The sequence below is a fragment of the Agelaius tricolor genome, unplaced genomic scaffold (genome assembly GCF_023055355.1).
Source record: "Agelaius tricolor isolate 1412-34295 unplaced genomic scaffold, bAgeTri1.0.p SCAF_10, whole genome shotgun sequence".
NCBI classification, from domain to species: Eukaryota; Metazoa; Chordata; class Aves; order Passeriformes; family Icteridae; genus Agelaius; species Agelaius tricolor.
Genome location: NW_027269270.1, coordinates 16,024,579 through 16,049,561, shown reverse-complemented (window position 1 = coordinate 16,049,561; position 24,983 = coordinate 16,024,579). Strand labels below are relative to the sequence as shown.

General features: G+C 37.0%; 1 protein-coding gene across 1 annotated transcript in view; it reads right to left on the bottom strand.

The window, feature by feature from the left end:
• Nucleotides 1-24,983, bottom strand: part of SLC25A12 (solute carrier family 25 member 12) — a 45,388-nt gene that overhangs the window by 1,877 nt on the left and 18,528 nt on the right. The window contains exons 6-15 of the mRNA XM_071434913.1: nt 22,521-22,667; nt 21,271-21,409; nt 19,976-20,069; nt 19,327-19,411; nt 15,961-16,045; nt 15,340-15,498; nt 12,114-12,166; nt 11,837-11,917; nt 3,375-3,515; nt 1,905-2,043 (exon numbers count right to left, since the gene is read on the bottom strand). Of these exons, the coding sequence (XP_071291014.1) occupies nt 1,905-2,043; nt 3,375-3,515; nt 11,837-11,917; nt 12,114-12,166; nt 15,340-15,498; nt 15,961-16,045; nt 19,327-19,411; nt 19,976-20,069; nt 21,271-21,409; nt 22,521-22,667 (1,123 nt within the window). The remainder of the gene's footprint in view (nt 1-1,904; nt 2,044-3,374; nt 3,516-11,836; nt 11,918-12,113; nt 12,167-15,339; nt 15,499-15,960; nt 16,046-19,326; nt 19,412-19,975; nt 20,070-21,270; nt 21,410-22,520; nt 22,668-24,983) is intronic.

The window sequence follows — 24,983 nt, the reverse complement described above, 5'->3', positions numbered from 1 at the left end:
AAAAATTTATTGTATTTGTTTATACTCTACAACGTATTTTGCAAATTACATAGGTGATTGATTTGGAAATTGAATCCTATGCCTCCATTTGTTAAAGGTGTTGATGAGAAAAACTACTGCTTAAAGCCTCTATTCTATAGAAATATGTCTAAACTGCTGGATGGACTGTTCTGTAGGAGAATAGATGCTGCTTACTTCAGTAGGCAAGCCATAAAAAGACTGAGGACAATGAAGGTGTTTTACAAGTCTGCTTAGTACCAACAGCATGGTATTAGCCAACAGTGATGGAAGAACAAATCTCCACTTCCAAGGCACCACTCTCGGCTTTCTAGTCAAAGGAAAGGAGAAAGTTTTCAGAAATGTACTCCACAGTATATAACTGTGTTATCTGAGATATTTCTGAATACTTCTAAATACTATAAAAACTTAAACTCCCTAAAAAGAGGAACCATCTTCTGACTTAAAATAATGAAATTAATTTTGACTTCTGTTAAACTTTAACAACTGGTTAACACTGAATTAAAAATGTTAACAAGTAACTGATTGCATAGGTGATGATAAACTGTGAAGTGTCACTGACCAATCCAGGAGGTTTTAAACGAAAACAGAAGCACTGCAGTTAAGCCTGCAAGCATACACAGACAGCAATCATATGCAGATTTTCCTGACAGGCAGATCCCTTCAGACTGTATTCTTGCCTGCTGTGCACGTGTAACCGGGACTGAGTGAGCAATTGAGAATGTGAAATTTGCAATTCAGAGAGGCAAATTCCTATACATGCTATAAAACTAGGCCTATGAAATTTACATACAGTTTTAATAGGGTTCATTCCTTCGTATGAGCAACACAGAAACACTAATGAAACAAAGGGAAACTGTGAAGCTTGCAGTATAAAAAGTCTTACAGGAGATACAAATTAATAATATATATGAGTATTGTATGTATATAAGCTAAATAATTTTCCATTTCTGGCAGCTCTGCAATACTAAAGAATGAACAGGGCTACAAATCTGTTAGATATTCCTTAGGTGGTGTCCCTTCCCTCTGGCACAGAGAAGGTGCACCCAAGCTTATATGTCAAGTCCAATGTGGGAAACTGCTATTCACACACAGGCACTCACAATTGGTGTAAATATCTACATAGTGATTCCTTACAACTGTAACAAGTAGCAAAGGGTCTTGCTCAGCCCAGTGGTGTTTCTGAACTGCAGATTCTGACACTGAATCATTCACAGTTGCAAGGCTGTGTGCAGATACCTGGTTTTCATCTGCTGAGCTCATTCTTGGCAGTGCAGAATCTGGCCATCTCTATCTGTATGTTTAAATATCTACCACTATAGTTCCTACATTTACTATTTTTATACCCCTTGACTTTAGTAAAAACTTTTTATCATAGCTGCATATTGTCTTTATACTAAACTTGTTTGAGATGCTGTGAAATATTTTAAATTTCAGAGTACGGTACTTTAGCTTCTTGACAAACTAATGCCCTATTTTCAGCAATTATATTACAACAAAGTTTCTTTTCAGTTACTCCACAATCCAAACCTGGGTAAGTCATTTTCTTCTTAGCTCTTGCGATCTCTCATTTTATGTTCATCAAAGATTCAAATTAGCCTTCAACTCTGAGAGCTCAGTAACAAGTAAACCCCATTGAGACAGACAGATCAAATTTGACTACAAGTTGCTGAGCTGCATTACGCTGTTTATCCACATTATGCAAATGTAATTAGCTCTCATCAAAATTACATCGCCTCCCACTAAGGGTAACAGTGATCAAATTTAGATTAAATCAGATACAATGGTACAGTACCCTTCCTTTATATGGGGCTACTGAATGAATATTAAATATTACTCACTAAAAGAAAAGAAAATTACTTTTAGGAAACATTCTGCAAAATTACCTGCAATGGCTCCAGCTGCAAGGAGATTAAGCCCTCCCACATGGCCACTTTCATCAGCAAACATCATTTTACTATGAGCATAAACCGGAAAGTAGATTGCAGAAAAGGGAATGTCTCTGAGGAAACATGCTTTGGCACCCTGACACAGAGAAAAGAGACATAATGTAAATAAATTCTGTAAATAAGGCTAAAATTGATATCCAGCAAGCAGCCTGAGCCCTGAAAGTACAAAGTCATTTGATCTACTACATAAAAAACACAGAAAATAAAATGTCTCAGGAAATAGATGATACAGAGAACTTGAAAATAAGAATAAAGCATATCTAAACTAAGTGTCTGGAATGAGGAAGATTCAAGGTTCATGTATAATTTTGGTAACTTATACATTACATCAATCCTGACATCAGTACATAGGATAAATACTTTTTACACACTATGTTTCCAAAGGCAATGAAAGAAGTGACAGAGATCAGTCCTTATGTCTTTCTGACAACTAGGGAAACAGTAAGGCACTCCCTGCCAGCCTTTATTCCACCAAACACAAAAGCACTACTAAAAATACCAGTGAGCACTATAAGACCTCACCAAAGAAGCTGCACTGGAAGATTAGCAAAAAGAGTAAAAACCACAGCAAATTGGGTACTGTTTAATGAGGAAACACAATGGTCACGAATCTCATCTACCGAATTCAAAACAAAATCTTCAGCTCTAAAAGTAAATGTGCACATTTTTATAGTATTATTGCAGGTCTATGGGCAAATCACATAAAGCAATGTTTTGTAAGTGCACAGCTAATATAACTGCTGAATTTACGTATTATCCCTTGCACTGGCAGAAGATACAGGAAGAAACACTCTTCCTTGTTTAAGGAAACTAATAGCTTCTGCTCCATTACACCTGATCTGTAATGATGGCAGTAAGTATACCTGCAGGGAAGGAATCTGTTGACTAGCATTTTGCTGAAGTACCATACAGAACAGGCTTTTTTCAGTGGAATTTATTGACAAATCCCACCACTTAACTTCTTAAAAATCTGAATCCTACTAAACTTCACTACTGTTTCACTGCCATCAAATTATTAAGACAAAGAGAATATCCTGCTGCAAAGATAACAATAGAGATACAGAGATTCAAAATAAATGTAAGAAAAAACGCACAGGGAAAGCTAAAGAAACTTTTCACAAAACCCCACCAAATGAAATGAGCAGTGCCAGAAGCCAGCAGGTCTGCAATACAGGGCTCCCTGTAGCTTGGCATAAAAGCCCAAAGGATAGAATGGGGGAGTATTTTTTTGTATCCCACTGCCATTAATATAGAAGTGAGTTTTCTTCAGTTTTCCACTGTGGGGCTGCCCTGCAGGAAGAGATTGGTTTTAAATTCAAAAGATGTCTTTGTTTTTAATAGTTTTTGTTTCAACAGTATAGAAGTTTAACATAAAATGATGAAGGCACTCAAAGCAGAAGTACATACCTTATAAAGACCAAGAAAGCCTAAATCTTTTATAACAGAGAGGGCACTGACTCTGGGTCCTGTAGTAATTTCTCCTGCTACCTGCAACCGAATCTTTACAATCTCCAGAGGATTAGTGAAGATGACCTGGGAACCTCCTGCCTGCAAACCCAAAGAAAAAGAAAGTAAATTGCATTGCTAGAGCATGTGGTGACATATTGACTTTTGCAAGGTGATGAATGCCTTCACTTCTCACTGCATTGGCTGATTTTCTCATGTAAAAATATATGAGAGAGATTTAATAAAGCACCTGTCTGGAAGTCAAAAGACCTGGATCAGAAATCATGGGTTTGTAAAAATAGATTTTTACATATATATTTTTATAGCCCCCTGAGGTGAATTAATTCAGTTCGTCTCTGCTTTTCTCCTCAACATCACTTTTTAGAAGTCATTGCTGTGTTTAAAAGTCTCTCAGATATTACAGGAAATACTAAACTAAAATAATCATTACACTTGTGCTACTAGAGCATCAAATACACTTAAAGACCTTATGTTTATTCAATAATAATCCATCACCAATGTGTAGACATGCTATTTGCATTTAGAAGTGATGCTGTTTAAAAGGTAAATTTGCATTTAATAGTGTAATTTTAAATTATTAGAAAAGGTGTTTGGAGTTTTGTTTAGCAGCCTGTAATAGTCCTAAGTGGAAACAAAATATGAAATTTAAATAGGAAGACTAATATTTCAAAATATGATACTAGATAGAAACAGGAGTCATATCTTTGAGCTGGGCATGACAGATTTTACTTGAAGGAAATACTCTGTCGGCAGTGTTGAAGGACTGCCTTGCAAACTTCCTAGCAGTAGCGTTGTAAAGCTGCTTCTGACTCTGCACTTTAGCCAAAGACTTTCAAAGAACTGTGTCCCAGGTTTGAGAGAGATTCAATCTGACAGTTCAGTTTCAGAGTTTTTCAACCTCTTTAGAATGACGTGTTTAGATTTCTTCCGGGTTTGCTGTAGGTACTACCATTTACTTCTGAAGAAGTTTGTGGTTCATCACAATCCAGCTATATTTTACTAAGCTTGTTATGCTCCCCTCTTCCTAAGCCACCTTTTTAAATTTAAATATTAAACCCAGTTCTTTAAAAATTGTGGCATATAACCACTTGAATACAGCCAACTCTAGAAAGCATTCCTTGCACAATATAAAAGCTCCTCTTAATTCTGATCGATTCCTCCAACCCATCAAATTTTAGAGAAGTAAACAGAGGCAGAACATCTGCAGTTAAAACTTTTTACCACTTCTAAACTGCCCTTTTTGTGATGCTGGGGGGTTGGGAGGGGGCTGTGCATACGGGGATGTGGTGAAGTCAAGTCACTAGTCTGATACAGCATCTCCTGAAGAACCTGCATGGTGTTCTCTGCTAACTGATTGACAACTGATGAACACTAATCCTTTCTGGATATAGCACAATCTTCCTCTCTGCATCAGCAGGCAGAATAAATGTGAGATTAGCCCTGATGCACAGTTTAGAAGCTGGCAATCTGAATTATTCTAGCCTAGAGACAAAAAAGCATTGCAACCCTGATCAGCTCTTACTGAGAGTGACCCAGCACTTCAGCAGTATCTATGGGCTGGGGGCAAGAAGCATCAACACCTTCACTGACCAAGCAGCCCATACTTCACTGAGCCTTTGCTGAGGACTGACAGCCTTTTACTGCAAACCCTGTTTCTCACTTCACTCAATATTGACACTGAAAATCATCACTGCAACAGCTTTGCTGAAGTACCTTGACTGAAATAGCAGGAGATCAACTGCTGCTTTTGATTAATTATTTCCATTGTAGTAATTACTGTCTTTACCACTTCCCACTCAAATAATGAGTCTATAGAGTTAAGCTTAATTTTATTCCCTCACTTCTTCACCTCTCTGAAAGCAAATCAAAGCCTATGTTTTTGTGGACATTTGTTGCAATCATCAGGAAGACCACAAGAACTTCCAGACAAGCCAAAGTGATTCCCATCTTCTATGTTCCTTGGACTTACTGCACTGTGTTTACTCAGTTATCTGACACCATTCCTATGTCCAAAGGCATTCTTTAGACTCTCTTTACTTCTCATCTCACCTTTTCCAGTTCATACACACCTATGCATGCAAGATGATATGGCTGTCTTGCTAAGCAAAGTTCCAATCTAAATAAAATTGATAAAATTTGCATCTGGCAAATTCTGATAACCATTTTTTTTGTTTGTATTGCATTAAGCATAAAATAAATTTCAAATGTTTACCATTTCCCTGTATCTTTTAAAAAATAATTTTGGTGGATAAAATGTTAAGCAGTGTGTTCTCGCTACATAATACAATGGACCACACAAAAAAATTCAAGTAACTTTAGATTGCAACACTAAGCTAGAAATTCACTCCTTCTAGACAAATACCAGCTACCCACCTATTAAATATGTATTATTTGTTTACATGTATAAGTGAAATTCCATTTTTTATTTTTAATGTTAAAAATTAGCACACCCTGCAGAGCAGCCAAAATAACTCTTCTTATTTGCCCAACACTCACCACAGAAACACAAATAGGCCAATTTGTAAGTATTTCTATTTTCTAACCTGAATTCAATCTTCCTGTAATTAACATTTTCTTCTCGTAGGTGCACAGGTGCCTACCTTTCTGTTAAAATCAGCCATAGCCCTCTTTTGATACAGAAAGCAAAATACACTGAACACAGCACATTTTAATAATTTAGTAGCAACATTAATTAGAAATACAATGTTACAAATTCTATATAGTAAAAATGGAATTATGTACTCCATCAGTATTAGAAGATGATTTGGTGGTCAGGTTATTAAGCAAAATAAAATACAAGGAAAGCCCTACACTTATATTATCAGTAGAAACCCCATTAAAAAGCTCTTTAATTACATCAACACTTTGAACATTGAGTATTTACAGTGCTGACAGACTTCCCAACAGGCAGCTTTCTCCAAAAGAGCTAGACCTAGATATCCACTTAAATAATCCCTATTAGCAGTATGTCCTTGTACCCAAGCCTTGACTTTGGCTGTTTTACTTGGAGCTTGGCAAACTTTTCTGCCCAGCAGTGATTCGATTCACACAAAGAGGAGCACTGCATTCAGTGGAGTGGCACATATGAGTTAGGTCCCTCAACACATCACAAGCACAGGCAGGACAAGCTTTGACTTTAATACAGAACATGTAACACAAGAAAACTCCCTTTTTCACCGTGTGTTTTTTAAAGAATGAATGCAAGGGTGGTTTTTTAGTTTGTCTGTGTTTTCTATTTAAGTAAAAGGTGTGACAAAGGATGTGTGAGGCAGAGGAGAGTGCTGCCTTGAGGAGGAGAAGAGCACTCTGAAGAAAAGGATGCAGAGGAGAATGACACAAAGGATCTCCAAATAAAAATGAACTGGAAGCATGTAGGTTTGCAGTACAAACCTCCACGCTCCTGTGCAAATCATTAGCAATCAGCATCATTCTTTTTCAAAGTCTCTTACTTCAGCTGTCAGCTCTGTATGTTAAATACATGTGCAAGTGTATATGCACACAGAGGTATACATTGCACTCCCTGAATTGCTTTTGGAGATGGTGCAGTAAATCTAGATTGCTCTCTCATAAATCCTCGCTTCACACATAAATTGCAACAGACACTTTAAAAAAGGTTGACAAATTTGTTTCTGAATGGAGGTTATTCATACACATCAAAAATACCAGTAATAAAAGCTTCTACTTAACCTTAATGTCATGTAAAATAACTCTACAAGGAGCAAATAAAGGAACTAAATCTGACAGCAAAGGTTATGAGAGAAAAGATGTAGTTTGAGATCCCACAGCAAACGCCCCATGACATGCCAAAGGCTGAAGGAAATACACAAATGACCCTGCAACATGAGACCTCTTGCCCTTTCCAATTCCACCCGAGAGGCATATGCTCCAAAGGGGAGAGGCCTACTTCAAGCCCTTCCTTCCTTCCTTTTAGAAACCACCACATCCTGGACCACAACTATGTCCCAAAGAAGCAGCTAATATAAGATGTTACTTGAAACAGTCTTGTTTAAAAACATCAAAAGAACTTGCATTTCTTTCTCTAGGCAAAGCTGACATGGTTCATGAACCTAGAGTGAGCTTAATGTCTCTTTCATTAAACAATCATTTTCTCCCCGGTTTTAAATGTCCACAATAGAAGTCAAGATAAAGTAGTAAAGTTTAATTCTGCTTCTAACTTATTTTTTTAAAGTATAACAAAAGAAATAACGTATCTTCAGGGTTTTGAAGGAAAAGTAGTCTGTAACTCCGTATTTTTGTTCTTGTTAAACAAAACCATTAACATTTAACATTATTTTTTTCAAACAAAATATTTGACACATTCCTATTTGCCTGATACACTTATATGCATTTTTGTGTGTATGTATATATACATATATATGCATAAATATGTATGAAAATTATTTCTTACAAGTATACCAAAAATATTTGGACTGAATCTTAGATTCAATGTTTATCAAAACTTCAAAATCAGTGGTAAATTTGAATCTCTCTGTGTACATATGTGCAAACACAAACACACGTCCCAAACTCTAATTATCAACGGATGCATTGCCTACATCTCCAAAGGTTCTCAAGACCCTTTCTGCCTGGCACCCCAAATAATCTTTCTTCCTACAACATAAAGCAAAAAAATCTCTCTAATAAAACACAATTCATCCGTTCAAAATGTTAAGCACCATGCACAGCATGGGAAGAATCTATTTATTCCCACATAACTCATAGGAATTACAGCCTAAACTCACAGTATCTCTGTCTAGTGTAACAGTAACCACGAATCATTTGCACAGCACTAGGTGTCTGCTTCAGCACTGCTTCCCAAGTGAGGAAAAGCAGCTCCCTAGAGCACCTTGCCCTTCACCATGTACTCACATGGGCCATGCATGTCAGCTCCTCTGGGAAGCACTGTCCATATCAGGCATGGGCTCTCTGCCTCCCAGGCCTCTGTTGGGATAGAGAAAAGCATTGCCAAAGCCTCACTCAGTCTCCCTGCAACTCAAAGCTAATGGGAGCTGAAAACTTCAGGAATGCAGGTTAATCACTGAATTACAACAGAATGTAATTCAATTAATTACAGTAATAGTAGGGAAAGAAATTGTTTGTCCTGAACATGTGTAAATATGGATAGTGCTGTTAATGATTAACAAACCAGCATACTTCAGGCAGGTAGGAAGATGGGATATCAGTTTCATCCATCAGGGACAAGAGCCCTTTCATTGACAGGTACGACCTGACTGCTGTAACTGAGCTGCCCGACGTAGCTGCTCTGCAGTTTTCAAATACAGCTACAGCTTGAGAGCAGCTGGGAATATTTGGGCTCTGACAGAGCAGACCCTGCACTTCCCAGTGACATTTACATTGCCCAGCAGCAGCAGGAAGGTTTAGAGGAGCATAGGGCACGGGCTGCCTGCGGGAGGTCCCTGCCCTGCAGGGAGGAAAGAAAGACAACAGACAGGCAGCTGACCACACGAACAGGCACTGCCTGGGAGGAAGTCTTTGGTAGCTGCTGTGAGAATGACAATGTTTCTCCTTACTGCCAGCACTGCTTTACTCCACAAGCTGACAGAAGCTGAGAATGATTGGAGCCTGAGCAGTAAGATTTTGGCCAAAGTGATTCAGTCTCTCAGCATCAGCATTTCTGGAGGAGGGCCATTCCTTTGCTGGACAGTACAGCACTGCTTCCAGATACTGCAGAGCTGAGGATACTGGCCAGCCTACACAGGGTCTCTGAACCACTACTGTCTTAATATCAAAGGTTTCACCTGTCCTTGTGTGTGGGTCTTAGAAGACTGTAACGCCTTACATAAGCTTTGATACAGCACTGCCATCCAGAGAGGAGAATTTGCCATGTCTGCTGGAACCTTTCCCAAGCTGCCTCCACTTCCTCACAAGAACTCTTTTAATTGCTGTTTGAGGACTGTGGCACGCACAATGTGCTTTTGTATATCTTGCAAGAGGGAAGGCTTTTAAAAGTATGAAAGGTCTCTGCTGTAAGCTCTGTAAAATAGCTGAAAATATGCCTTGCTCATCTTGCTCATCCACCAGCAGTTCCATACTAGACATGATCCAAAATTATTCCTGTTAATGAGGAGATAGTTCAACATTATTCCTGTTAATGATGAGATAGTTCAACACTAAACACAGTGAGGGTCAGAGACACTAGTAAGTCCATCTCTGAGAACTACATGTAGGAATAATGCTATTTCTTCTGATATTATGACAAGGTAAAAAAGTATGGGTTTATTTTAGCCTATATTTATTGTATACTATTAGCAAAATACTTAAGTGTTTTAAGTAACAAACAGTAACAAAAAGCCACAAAACCCCGAGCTAACCAAATTTAAATGCTGAAAATAATTTTGGCATATATAAAATCCAAACATTCCCACATTAACCTATCATTTTGTACTAACAGAGAGAGAAGGAAGAGAATAAAGGAAAAATGAAAGGTAGCATCACCCAAACACAAAGCCTTTTGTGCCCCTACTTGTGGCCCTTCCTTGGATGGAATTGTTGGTTGCATCCCATAATATTTTCTAGAAAAAAAGAACACAGTAACAACACAAGTGTGACAACCAACATTACTTCCAAGCAAGTCAACACAGAAAAGAGCTGTCAAAATGAGAATGAAAAGGTCTCAGGATGAAAAAAGAGAGACTAATGTCTAATTGCCCTGGCTTGAGCCAACTGATACTTTCAGACTCTTAACCTTACAGGCTTCCTAACAAAGCTTCTGCTTTTCCAGGAAGAAGTGGAATTGCTAAAATTGAACTAAGCAGCCACAGAGACAAAAAATTCTTCAGCTGGTAAGATATCAGATGATCCAAAGGAAGCTCAAAGAAACACCCCTCAGGTTGCTAAACTGTGACCAACAGTTCTATAAGTTTGTTTAAAATTCTCCCAGATTGAGTGAGATTAATATTACCTTGAAAGAGGAGATGAAAATACCAGCTCAGACGGTCAGCTAGAAGGTGTTGTGTATGGACAGACTAGAAATCTGGTCATCTTCAAAAAAACACCTAAATCTCTGAAAGCTTACCTGAAACTCAATTTCTCCCCAATTTTTGCATGTTCACTACAGTAAGACAATGAAATTATTTTGGAACAGGAGTACCTAGCAAGTGAAAAAGGCTCATTCAATATAGATTGAATGTAGTATTATATACTTCAGTACAAAATAATAAAATTATCAGATGTTTGACTTTAATTATGAATTTAAGCACAACCCAACCACAAATGAATTCTACTCTCTATACAGATGACCTGTATTTGCTTTGTGTTACTGAGCTTTCCAGAAAAAGGTTACTCTTCTGCTAGCTACGCATTAGAGCTGCTTTCTCACATTTCTCAGAAAATAAACTTTGTACACTGACAGGTGAAGACTCAAGCATGTACCAGGCTGCCAAATTCAATCAGGCAGAACTATAAGCAGCCTCCCTTCAGGGCTGTTTCTTTGAATTAAAAGTTTGCAGAGGTCAACAACCTTTCTGCCCCAGGTTTTGTTGTAAGCCAAGGAGGTTTTAAACCAGCCTGTCAGCCTACTCAACTGGAAGTCATTAGTGTTCTCTGCTACAAAAGAAACCCAACTCAAGCCCTAAACATATTATAGGGTTAACAACTGTTGGGGAATCCCACAAATGAAATTAGCCAACGTGCAAAACCAAAAGAAATCCAGCATCAATATCAACTCAAACCACTTACAGATTGCTAAAACATCCACTGAATTACAGCCCTCAATTTCAACAAAAACATGGTTTGTTTTTTAACTGTATTTGGATGAGGGATGTAATTAGCATCTGGAGTAACATAGCTGCATTTTATACGAAGTTATTTAAACAGACAATTCACTTATACATGTTACATGAAAGGTAAGGCTATATTGTTCATTTTTTCCATCTTTTCACAACAGTAAAAATTTCACATACAGCAAGTTGAAGAGTGTATTTCTTTTCCTTCTTAAAATCTTCAGCAAGAATTAGATTTCCTTAAACCATCCTAGACATCTCCATCCCTCCACTGAAGGAAATTTAATCATGCCTATAATCCATTCTCAAGGAGCACCTGTATCTTCCCAAACTCATGATGAATGGCAATCCAGCAGAACACATGGAAAGAGAGAACAGGACACCCTCTTCTTCAGACTTTGTGCATAAAACCACTGCTGAAACTGAAAGTTATAAACTGGGCCAAAACAAGTTGCTTAAGCACAACTTTCTAAGAGAACTTAATTCAGAAGTATGCTAAGCTTTCCAAACAGAAACAGTACTTTTTTTAGTTCTTTTGACTGGGAGAAAAAAAGAGCACTGCTGCTCAAATTGACAAAGCACACCCATTAACTGTCATTCCAACTATTCTGGACACGACTGAGAATCAATTTTTCCTAGGAATACAGGACAGATACTTACACATCCTCCAGCAAGGATCTCTGCAGGCAACGGAATGGAACCATCTTTCTTGGTAAATTTGTCTCTGACAAAGTCATTAACCTAATAAAGATACAATATATTACACACTATTTTAAGTTATTCTTCTTCCTTATTAATATATATCAAGTAAATCTGTAGCCATATATGTTAGAATGCTTGTAACTGGTCATCTCTCACACATTTTAGGAAATAAATCCTGTGCATGTTAACAAACAAAAGGATGCCAGGGAGGAAAGAAAAAAAAAAAGATACGTACAGTTAGCTTAATAGCCTTTTCTGGAGCAACACCTATCAGCTGTGGTAACAAGCCTATAGAAACAAAGACATCATAAGGCAACATTATCTTCCTAATAGAGAAAATAGTATTTTATCAGTGCTGTACAGAAATGCCTTTCTGCACAGGGACTATCCTTTGAGGTGGATGGCATTTAAGTATGGGATGCTGCTAGAGCACTGCATATCATACCAGTATAATTGTATATTACAATTTCTGTTGAATATTATAATGAAATGTGTGACCAGATCTGCCTTCCTCAACTAAGTCAAGCCTGATGCTATTACTGTACAGAAGGAAAAAAGTTTAAGGGTCAAACATAAACCTTGGATATGTCTACTACAGAAAAGTTTGACTTTTTTAGCCCCTTAGCATAATTTTCCCATAAAGTTTCCAATCACTTTTTAAAAGGGGATAGTAATTGTGAGATAGACACATGACTATGATAAATTATCAACTCACTTCTACTTGACTCACTAACCTGGGTTTTCTGAAGACTTGAGTCAACTATGGGTAAGAAGATTTTCTCTTTTTCAGTTCAACATGGAAGCATGAACTTCTTTAAACCCTTTAACTAATGAGCATTTTTTAATCTTACTAAGAGGAGGGATCAGTGGACAGAAACTGATTTTGGCAAGGCTCTTGCTCCTGGAAAATAGCTACTATGAAAGTGAACTGTCATTTAAAAAACGCACATGCACTTTTCTAGGAACTAATAGGTTTAAGAAAAAAATCAGTAGATGGCAGTCTTAACTTCCAAACATAACACATCATAACAGCATCTGTTATTTTTAAACCCATCTTCTCCGCGGTCGTTTTGGCATAGGTATAGATCATAAAACTTAAAAGAAAGTTATTTTTATTGGATATGGTCACTTCCTAATGTTATTCCATAGTTACGGAATATCATTTTGTCAAAAGGGTTTGCCAGTTAACTAACAAAAAAACCCCACAGCAACAAAACTGCACCAATGCCACTTTCCACTATTTGTTAAGTACAGAGAAATCATAGCTAAAAAGTCAAAATTCCCAGAAGTTCTCATTCTGCAGAATTTTTTTGCTACTTCCTTAAAAGGAAGTTCAGAACAAAGGTGCCTTAATAGAAAGTGCAGCAGTTAATACACACAGTGTAGTGTGTTCTTCCAACACAGTACTTTCTGTGCCATTTACAGACTTACTATGCTGAGGAAAGGTAGCTATTAAACACAAAGAAAGGTTGACAGTAACAAAAAGAAATGGTGCCCTCCCAGCCTGAATTTCCAATCTACCATGAAAAGACAATCCAGTTCTGCAGTGCCTATACTTAAAAAAGCCAAAACCACCAGACAAAACACTGCAAGGCAATCCCCCCACTTCCTTTTCTTAGATAGTTGAACTCACTGGGCACACACATTTGGTGTGCCAGAGAACCTGGGACACAGCATGGGCTAGTAGGGACCTGAGAAGAAACTTTATTAATTCTGAAGCTGGATGCCAAGACTCATAAGTGTCTTTATTTTCTTGACCAAAAATCTAAGTTTTTATTTAGAATGATAACATTTCCAGTTTGTGTTTAGTTCTGTTTTTTGAAATAGAGGAAACAACTACATTGTACCATTATATTATGGTATAGATGTATTGTGGTATTACAATGCAATTAGGATAATCCAGCTCAGGAATACAAGAACCCAGTAACAGATCCACAGTAAACTCTGTAGGTGTTTCTGCTGTCTAGTTTAACATACTTCCAACAGACCACCTAAATCTCTGAGTCCAAATCTTAGCATCACGCTGACCATTAACTGTAACAGTGTCAAAACAACTACATGAACTTCTTATCCTAAACAATCTTAAAAACAAATATTAAACAGGCTATTAAAAACTTTAGCAAACTGACATTCTTTCAAAGAAGAATATTTTTTTTCAAGTGTAAAACACTGCTTTTAACTCATCAATGGAATCATCCTTGATTCCAAAGTGCTTGAATAAGGTCAGACACAAAAATAAAATAACAAGTTATTTTAAATGCTGCTGTGAAAAAATAGAGTGGGGGTGGGGCAAGAGAAAGAAAACAGTACTGTAGAATCAGTCTCATAGATGTAACTCAAGTATTTCCTTTTAGGAAAGATTTAACATCAAAAAAAGAAAACAATTTACCAGTAAGACATAATGTACACAGACTAGAGCTATTTCATTAACTTTGCACCAACATATTCCTTCCCTTAGTTACTTACTTGCAGAGCAAAATCCTGAAAGACCACAAAACACTCTTTAGCCATTTTAGCTCTTTCACATGTAAAAACTTCTTAGATACTGTCCATAAAGGACACTGCCCAGTGTCTTTACTGCCAGAGCACATCACAAAGCAGAACAAAATGCTGTAGCCATCACGTGAGTTTGCTGCAGCTAAAGAAGCAGGTGTGCCAATTAATAAATACGTTGCTGATCCCCATGAAAACTGTGAACTTCATAAAGTTATGGAACATTAGAATTAAAAGTAGTGAATTCAACTAAGTATCTATTCAGAAGGCTGGCAAGCATGTACCCTGTGTGTAAGTCACTTTACCCAAGTGATTAAAACTCAGCCTAATTGATAAAAAGCTGAATTCTTAACCTGTATCTTGGAGTTTTATTCTTTTTCAAAATGACAATTTTCTGAGTTTCACTGATGATATTTTGAAGTAAAACAGGGCAACATAATTCAACAGCAGAATGCAACTTCTGTTCACAAGATAAAATTATAAAACAAGTCCGACTGCCTCCAAAAGTATGAGGCACAAGGTCTTGCATCCACTTTACAGATACATTTTCAGGTTACTGTCTTTTGCCTCTTAAAAAAAATATTTGTTGCAAAACCAATCTTTATTCCTCAGATGATAATTTGCTCCTGATGTCTGACCACAGCCAAAAGTTGCAATCCTCAGTTTGTGAGATTACAATTATATCCTCAACACTTACCCCAAAAATTAGGTCTTCAAGTTACTTAAGCAGCAAGGAGCAAATCACTAACAACAAGAAGAAAAAACCCAGTTTTCCCCAGCAATTGTTTATGATGAAGGGTGTGCAATGGAAGAAAAATACTGAGCTCAGAAATGAACGCAAAATTAGACATGATATCAAGTATTCTGATTTTCCCTTAGGAAACCAGCTGTTGAGGTATTAAAATAAAAAAAGGGTGACAGAAAATTACTGACTTTATATATTTTTTTTTAAATTTTAATTCACTTACCTCTGTAAAGACCAAAAAAGCCTTCAAAACGCAAAACCTTTTTAAAGCAGTCAAAGCTGTTTTTATACATCAACTCTCCTACGACTGAACCTGTGGAGCGCTGATTCTGCATACGAGTTTTCACCAGGTCTATGGGATACACTGCAGTAGCACCAACAGCTGCAAGAAAGCATCCAGAGCATTATTTCTGCAACATCATTGCTGGTGTAGTATGTAATTATTGTGATGATTTTCTACAGCATTTATTTAAGCACAAAGAATATATAAGCTGGTAAGACCTCTGGTATGTTGGAGGTAAGAAAGAACAATAATGAAGGTCTAGGAAAAGAGTCTCAAGGAGAATGAATGACACTGTTACATAAAACAAGGTGTGCAAAATGAAGAACACCTATCTGAATTACCACTAAGGAAACTTGTTACTAACATAGTTTCAAAGGACTCTGGAGGGGTTCTAGAATCCAAGCGAAAAGGAAAGAAAGGGAATAACACAACCAAATTGGTTCCAACATCCAATTTTACACATGTATAACCAAGACATCCAGCTTACATGAGATCAAGTAGTCTGGCAAAACAGTGTTAAAGTACCCCAAGCTTGGAAACAGAAAGCAGAATATTACTCACCTCCAGCAATTGAGCCTAAAGTGAACCTGTAAGCTGACTCAGCTATCTGGAGCCAAATAGGTCTGCCTAATTCTCCAAAAGATTGCTGTGTGAGGGAAAAAGAAATTTAAAAAAAGCTTGAAAATCTGCACAGGAAAACAAAGGCATCTGTGAATTATTTTTACAATGGTACAGAAAGAATCTGATAAAAATTAGTAGCTTTATGTTCAGGAGGAAGAAGAAAAAGCAATTACTAGATAATGTCTATTGTGCCTAATGGATGAAGCACATTTTCCAAATACTTCTTCTAAAAAATATTCCTTACATATTCCTAGTTGTGCCAAACCAGTATTCCAGTATAACCAGAACAATGATGCTCAAGAAAAAGAAGACAGAAACAACTCTAAACAACTTTGCTATTTTCTGTTCTGTTGCCTTTGAATTTGTAAGGCATGGAACCCCCTTTTGACTCAAATAAAATTCAGTATTTCAAAAGGAATTCACAGAATATCTCACAGACAGGCTCTATCAGCACAGGACATAGTTTAAGATTACATTCCATTAACACATAGCACAAGTATGAGATTTCATGTCTTCAAAACAGAAGACTTTTCCATGCAGTTGCTAATTTACAGAGCAATGCTGACCTCAATCCTTTCAATTACATACACTATTATAAATGTGTTAAGTATTCTAAATAATACAGTCTGCACAGAAAATATCTGCAGAGACTCATAATTATGTTATTAAATGGCTATTAGAAACAAGGTAAACTGAACTGATTAACAAGACATGTTCACAAACTTGCACGATAAAATATGTAAGATGGGCCAAGGTTTCATCCAAACACAAATAAGACAATTAGAGAGAAATTGATATTATACAGTATAACTTGTCTGGGCTAAGTGGCCAAGATATTAACTGTTAAATTCCATAGCAAAGCAGATACTAAAGTCCACTTTCCAAACACAAATCTGTTTTTCCTAAAAGCCCCCTGTACTGTTAGCAGATGTGCTTCTGCCAGGATAGCTGGAATGTCCAGAACTCAGATGGATATTAGGAATTTCACAAAGATTACCACACACACTTCTCAGCTCCCTGTCCATGGCTAACCAGCCAAGGTAGCTCAGCTCACTGGAGCACCACAGAATGTCAGCACCTGCCTCAGCACACACTGCTCAGGGCTGGTGTTACACTGATGTGCAAAACCCTGCCCACACTGCAAAGGTGTGACACGGTATACACACAACACAGGACAGCAGCCCATGAGGTCAGGATGAGATCATTACCTGTAAAAAACCATGGATTATATTTGATACCCTTTTTTCCACAGAATAAAAAGGTACAGCTAAAACCACTTCCCTTCACAAGGCACTCTCCTCCCCCACAATATAGCTTAACAGAGAAGAATAGAGAAATTCTAGGTAGCACTAAAATTACACACTGCACATGCAGACCAGCATAAAAAAAGCATAAATCAAATGTACTGCCTTTATAAGCAATAGAAGCAATAAATCCAAAGAATATCCTCATTATTGTAAAACCACTATGCTTTCCTATTAAAAAAAAAAACCCCAAAGGATAATAAAACGAAAATAACCACGAAAATAAATTATAAAATTCAGATACATTTCTTTTGATTCATGTAAATAAAAGACACATGCAACCTACCCCAAAAAAGCCTTAGAAGCAGAACTATTTCTTCATTCCACTGAAATTTTCTCCTAGCTTAGCACACCTGCTGCCTTTCAGCTGGTTTAAGATTATTCTTTTTGTGCGAAGCTTCACACGGTTCTCATCAAAATCCAATCATTCCATTTAGACATTAATCTTAGTGAATGCATCACTGAATGTTAAAAATCAAATACTTTCTGAAGGAAATGTCACTTTTATATTATTAAATAAGTGTTCACAAAGTTTTCAGTTTACTTGTGTGTTCAGATGGATATGTAAATGAATGTAATTAATGCTATAGCTTTCAAATCATGAATATTTATAAAGAGAAAATTACTGTAGCTGTCATCCCCATAGGATATTCAGCTGCTAAGCTTTAAAAAAATCTTACACAATGAAAAAAATTGACAATAAAGTAAACATGGTTGAAAGCAGGCTAATTTTCATTTCTACCAAATCTATACAGAGTGATTTTATGTAAAAATTTAGATTTTTCTTTACAAAGGGATTTTTAAATCATATAAAACTGATTACAGAATTGGTTGCATTTCCCTGGGACAGCTGGACCACACTGAGATGATATTTGCTCTTCATGAACTGATATCTTTCATTTTGTCAATACACTTAATTTACTGTTCACTTAAGATAAGGTCTAATAAAAGACTGTTCCTCATAAACTAAATAAAATGAAATTATTTTGCTTTCTGGTGTCTGGTTTTAACACACAATGTAGAATAAGATGAAAATATAATGTACTACTTCAAGAGTGTGAAAAGAGTATATTCTGTTCTAATGATGAGGGAATCTTATCAGTGAGCTCATTTTGAAAGGGTGCCAAGCTACAAAGGTAGTTCTGGGAAGTGAAGTAAGTCAGTATTTTGTCCACTCAAAGAGGTGAGTATGAAGAACACATTTATAAGCTTTACGTTTAATATTCATATTTTTTACTACCTGTATTGAGATTGTGTGGCACAGCTGGGGGTGGGGGATACAAGGATGGCTTTGTGAGAAGCTGCCAGAAGCTTCCCTCATGTCTGACAGAGCCAACAGCACCAGTGGCCAAGGCCAAGTCCATCAGTGGCAGTGGCAGCACCTCTGGGATAATGTATTTAAGAAGGGGGAACAAACCCTGTGCAATGGCAGCTGGTAAGAGGAGAGAGAACACATGAGAGAAACAATTCTGCTGGTACAAAGGTCAGTGAATAAGCAGGAGGAGGTGCTCTTGGCACTGCAGTAGAGGTTCCCCTGCAGAGCCTCTAGGACCCCACACAGGAACAGGGGGATGCATCCCAAGGAGGCTGCAACTGCATGGAGGGCCCATGGGAATGTAAAATTCCTGAAAGACTGCACCACGTGGGAGGGACACACACTGCAGCAGTTTGTAAACAACTGGGCTCCACAGGAAGCACTCACACTGGAGAAGTTCATGGAGGGCTGTGCCCTGTGAAAAGGCTTCTCAGGAGTGAACAAATGTATTCATGGTAAGGAATCCAAGTATCCATACATGCTCATATCTAAACAGGCCATGCTGACATCTCATACCTTGTCTAGTCACATACAGTATCTAACAGCCTGCCCCATTTCTATCCTTACAGCAATACACACAGCATGCTCCACTTGGCAGGAATCTGTTTAAAGTGCATTACTCTTATTTTTCATTTGCAAGTATATGCTAACATTCACTCAATTTCAATTTTTTTTTCTTCTACCCACCTGCCTCTGGAGCTCCGCCAGGTTATAAGGCAATGCACCTTCAGCCAGTGGTGCTATTCTCTCAATATCTGCCAAAGTTAAGCGCCTTTACACAAGGCAGAGAAAAGCAAATTATGGTTAGATAAAGCATCAAACTTATTAAGTACAGTATTCCTGGCCACACCCCACAAACTACATCTGAGTTTAAAAAAAGACACTTGTCATATCTGAATGCAGACCTAAGAAGTCTGCTACACTGCATTAAAGAATGCTTGGAGATGAAGGGAACATGGATTATTCAGAAGCAACTGAAGTTCTTCAGTACTAGTAATAAGGAATATAATACACAAAAGATACCATTTCTAGCTATTTCTGTGTAAGATTTTGCATGCATTAAAGATCCATGCAAAACATCAACCAGTGCATTTTGTAGCCTTTTGGGAATATTGTATTTTTCTACTTCATATGTATACCTATAATAAAACAATTAATAATTGTGCTTGACATGCACAATTCACTTACAAAACCCATGGACACAACAAAATCAGTTTACATTGAACAAATTACGGTAACAAACACAAAACCCTTTAAAACTAGGACAAAAGTAAGAGGTCACACAGAAAACAAAAAAATCATGATTGCAAAATGATAAAATTCATGATAATGTTACCCAGTAACACTGTATAAGTCTGTAAGTTGGTAGAGAATATCTATTTCCAGTGGTGTAATTTGTCCAAAGTGGATTGCAGAGTGTGTAAATTCCTCTGGATTTAAAAGGGAAAGAGAAATACAACATTTGTATTATTTGTCAAATCTCTTCTTTGAATCCTTTCAAATAACTTTTAAAAAAAAATGAAGTCTATCACCAAGAAGCAAGATCCATAATGCAAAGGGAAAGGGTATCTTTAGAACATCTATCCTAAAACAGGCCTTCCCAAGACACACCATGTCTGACTCCACAACTCTGACTTATGGTAAATATTCACCAAAGATAACAAAAATCCTCAAATTAGCAAGCTTAATAAAACAACACCTACAATTTGTGATTCTTGCTTCTGAACTTCTGCAAAACAGAATATAACAGAAAAGTGGTCCATTATTCACAGCTTTAAGGGCAACTGACTCATCTACTCCCATCCTGTCCAGAGTTCTTCCTCTCATAGCTCTGAGGGACTCCAAGCTTAGATATTCATCTGGCCAAATTATACAATATGTTTATGACATAATTGGCAAGTTGCAGTTAACAAGTCTGAGCAGAGAAAACACAGCAGCCTTTTTTTCTCTGTACAAATCCAAGCAAGATGTACTTATGCATCTGTACCAAAACACATTGCTAGGCAATTTGTTAGGACAATTTGGAGGATGAGAACAGCCCTTTTATGTTTTTCTTTAGGGAAAAATATGCAGAGCATATGAATATATGCTAAACAAAGAAGAAAATTTGGTATGCTTTTTATCACACAGTGGTTTGGCTGGTCCTATCCATTCAGGTAGTAAAACTGGTGATAAAATCTGCCATAAAATTACTTCAAAAGCACTCTGCTTATGTCTGTGACAAGACTGAAATACAGCAACCTTTCACATGCACAGGGATTTGTTAAATACTAACTGGCATCATCTACATATAAAACCACTCAGATTTTCAAACTTAACCCACTCCACCACATTCCCCAGTAACTTCCTATCTCTAAGCAACAATGCATCTCTTTCAAGGAGCTGTAAAATCCTCAGTGTCATACTGACTTGCAGTTACTCATTCAAACAATAACTCCTGCCAGAATCTTCTCTTTAATGAGCTAACTGAAAATACTTACTAATCTGTGAGGATGAAAATCACCCACAGCTAAAAAAAACACTTTCCCAGTGGCCATAAACTGACTTCTGACTCACCTTAACCCATGTCCATCACCAATTACAAAATGGGCAGAATGAAAAAATTAATAAACTGTAGGAAATGTATCTTACCTTTTGTGACCTCAACATCTCTTCTTGTACCTGCTATATTACTGTATATCTTCCTAACAAGATCCATGTTATTCAAAAGGGCATTAAATGCATTGAAAAAGGAGAAGCTGACCTGATGTGATACAGTTCCACCAGCTACCTTTAAAAATTAAATGAAAACAGTTAAACGCCTTAAGCACATTTACATCTTATTACAATCACAGAAACACTCATTTGAGCAAATTATGAAAGAATTAAAGATATCTTTCTATTCCTGTAATTTTAAGATATTTTTAATAGAAACATGAGGGGAGAATTATTAAACAGGATACTATTTTTGTGGTAAAGATTGAACACTAGGAAACAATTAGGAAATAATCATATAAGTAGGTTATTGTTGAAGTCATCTGATAGACATATTGAAAGTGCCACCAAGTAATCTTCTGAAAGAGAAATGCATGCAAATGCAAACGCCTTTAGATAAAGGCACTAAGTCATTTTTTCTTGCATCACATACATCAATGACCATTTACTTCAAAGTCTAAAGTTAGTAGATACTCTAAATTTTACAGAAGACAGTATGCCTTATGAGTAAGGCAAGGCAAGATTTATAGGTAAGATAGTAAGATAAAAGTTATTACTTTATCTTCTATATAAATTTCATTCTTATGCAATTTTCATACTACATACTTTCAGATTATAACTTGTATGTTATTACTTTACCTACAGATCTTGCCAAACTATCAGGGCTGTAACCATTCTACCTCTAGAATCTACATACTGATTTTCCAAACTCTGATCTGAAAAAGAAAAGAATGCAAGAGTATACAAAAGGACAAAATTTTAAGTAGTCTCCAGCTCCTGAGATGTCATATATTCAAATATAAAAACTGGATGCTTTTGTCCTAAATAACTTCCATTGGATTTGATGACTTTAAGGTCTTTTCCTATATGGTTCTACAATTCTATGATTATTTCTGTACCAAGTACTTTGCCCTGCTGCTCTGGTGGAAAGCACAGCAGACTAACTCAAACTGCTTCCAGCAGCATTCACTTTAAACATGCAAACCAGACTGCCAACCTTTTCACTACTGCAGCCAAGGAATGCTGCCATGTTTCACCCTGCCCACTCTATTATGAAGCTGATAATCTGTAGCAGCGAGGCAGTGAGTGAGAAACAGGTAGAAGACAAAGTGGCAGAGAAGCTGTGCCATCTTCAAACATCACAGCTATTAAACACTAAATTCAAGGCATTTTTTGTTAACACTTACTGAAACTAAATTTTCTTCCACAAATGGAGTTAGCATATGGGAGCGAATGGTAACCATGATCTCATTGAAGTCCAGCCCAGTTATCAGACCACTTTTATTTTTGTCCTTCAATGCAAAGGCTTGTCTTGCATGTTCTGACTGCAGCTCCTAGAATGAATATTCAGAGACAGCAGATTAGAAGCAAATTCTGTAACCCACTGTTCACAAAATGTTCACTGATTTCATATTCTTATGCTCCAACAGGTCTGTGCATATAGACAATAGTGTAACTACAGTTTAAACTTCAAGGCCAGCTCAACTAAAATAAGAAGTCTGCATACTGATTTAATCCACAGATTCATTCCTCTGTCAAAGAAAAGCCTCAATTCAACTTTCACTAAATGATTTAAGAAATGAACTTCAGATACCCATGTCCTGCCTGCTATCTACTCCTTAATTAAATACTTAAGTGCTAGAAAACCTTCTAATATTGATCTTGAAGACACAAAGTGAGGTGATCTCTTACATATCCAAGATGAAATATGACTGGGCTATTATATACTAACTCACTGGAAAGTACTTGAAAATAAACAGGAGGACAGTGAAAATTATATAATATGGACTTAGATTGCCCCAAACAGCTATCTCCCATAATGTCACAAATGGTCACTCATTTCAGACAATTTAAAACTCCCATACAAACTGTAAAAACCTTCATACAAAGATCACTGTGGTAACCTAACCTCAAGATAATAATGATAGTTGTAAATTCTATGTCCAGAAAAAGTTGTTTCCTTCTATTCAAGCAAACAATAAAGCCCATTCAGCTGTCATTCAGACCTCTAGAAGCCACTAAAAAAATAACCACGTTCTGACAGACAGTAAGAAGAGGGCAAACCATCTAGCTTATATCACCTTTACAGTAATTTCTCAACTCTCATAACCTCATGAACAACATTTTCTAGATCAAGGTACAACAAACCCACTCGATTCAAGTCCCAAACCCCAGAAAATGGTGTTAGACCAAAAGAGAAAAACAATCTTACATAAAAAGAAGGGATAAAAATACCCAAATTGCATTCATACTGAAATTACTGCAACCCTTTTTTTTTTTAATCATACAATGACAGTAAGAAGCTACTGTATCTTACAGTATCTTGGAAACACAAACATAAAACAAGAACAGACATTTATCACTCTGCTCTTGGAAGCAGGTGCAGAGGAGGGCCATAAAAATGAGAGAGGACTGGAGCACCTCCACTATGAAAAAAGGCTCAGAGCTGGGGCTGTTTGGCCTGGAGAGGAAAAGAAAACAGAAGGCTCCTGGGAGACCTTACTGCAGCATTTCAGTACTTATGGGGGGCTTATCAGAAAGATGGTGACAGACTTTTTTAGTAGGGCCTGCTGTGACAGGACAAGGAGTAATGATTCCAAACTAAACAAGGGTGGTAAAGCACTGGAACAGGTTGCCCAGGGAGGTGGTAGATGTTTCATCCCTAAAAACACTCAAGCTCAGATTGAACAGAGCTCTGAGCAACCTCAACTAGTTGAAGACTTCCCTTCAGATTGCAAGTGGACTGGACTAGCTGACCTTTACAAGTCCCTTACAACCCAAAATATTCTGTGATCCTATGAGATATTTTTATTTTCGGCAATAATTACAGATTATGTCAAAGCACATCTATCACTCCTTACTTTTAAGACAATATACACAAAACTTTTCTTGCATCAAAGGCAGCTCCAGAAGTACAAAACCTATTTTTCTTCCCATCTACTAGACAGGCAATTTTAAGTTATATCACAAGGTGGTCATTGTATGTTAATTTATGGAATTCAGTGAAATTATCAGCAACTCTGTGAACTTCCTTTCCATGAATTACAATGTAAATTTCTCCTAATTTGCTCTTTTTCCATCCTTTATAGATGACATTTTCCTTTCCTTCCTTCTAGTATAATGTTCAGTTCATAATATGCTTTAACTATAACTTTTTGGCTTAGCACAAAGTGCAGTTCAACAAGTGAAATTCTTTAAAGCCCAGGCCCTAAAGGGTAGTTCAGCAACATCACAGGAAATCAGATTTTACCTCCTGCAAGCTGGCTGCATTTAAGACCAAACTCCCAGTATGTGTGTGGTTGCATGCATGCCAGTGAGAGAAAAAAAGTGATAAGTATTAGAATGTTTATAAAAATAAAGAAATAGTACAGAACTTAAACCCCCTATAGAGTAGTTTTAATGGTCAATAATAACTGGCTATATTCAGAATGCTAACTTTCTCTGGTAGAGTTTAGTTTTGCTATTGAATTCCTATGACAGAAAAAGCAGACCCTCCACCCAGTTTAACAGCAATCAGTAAAATAGTTATTTTCATAAACAGTATGTTTTGTCCCATTCTTTTAAAGGATGGTATTCAAGTTATGAGCACACACTGCTTACAAAACCAGTATGGAGAAATAACAGTTCATCATTAGCTGTCAGGATTAGTA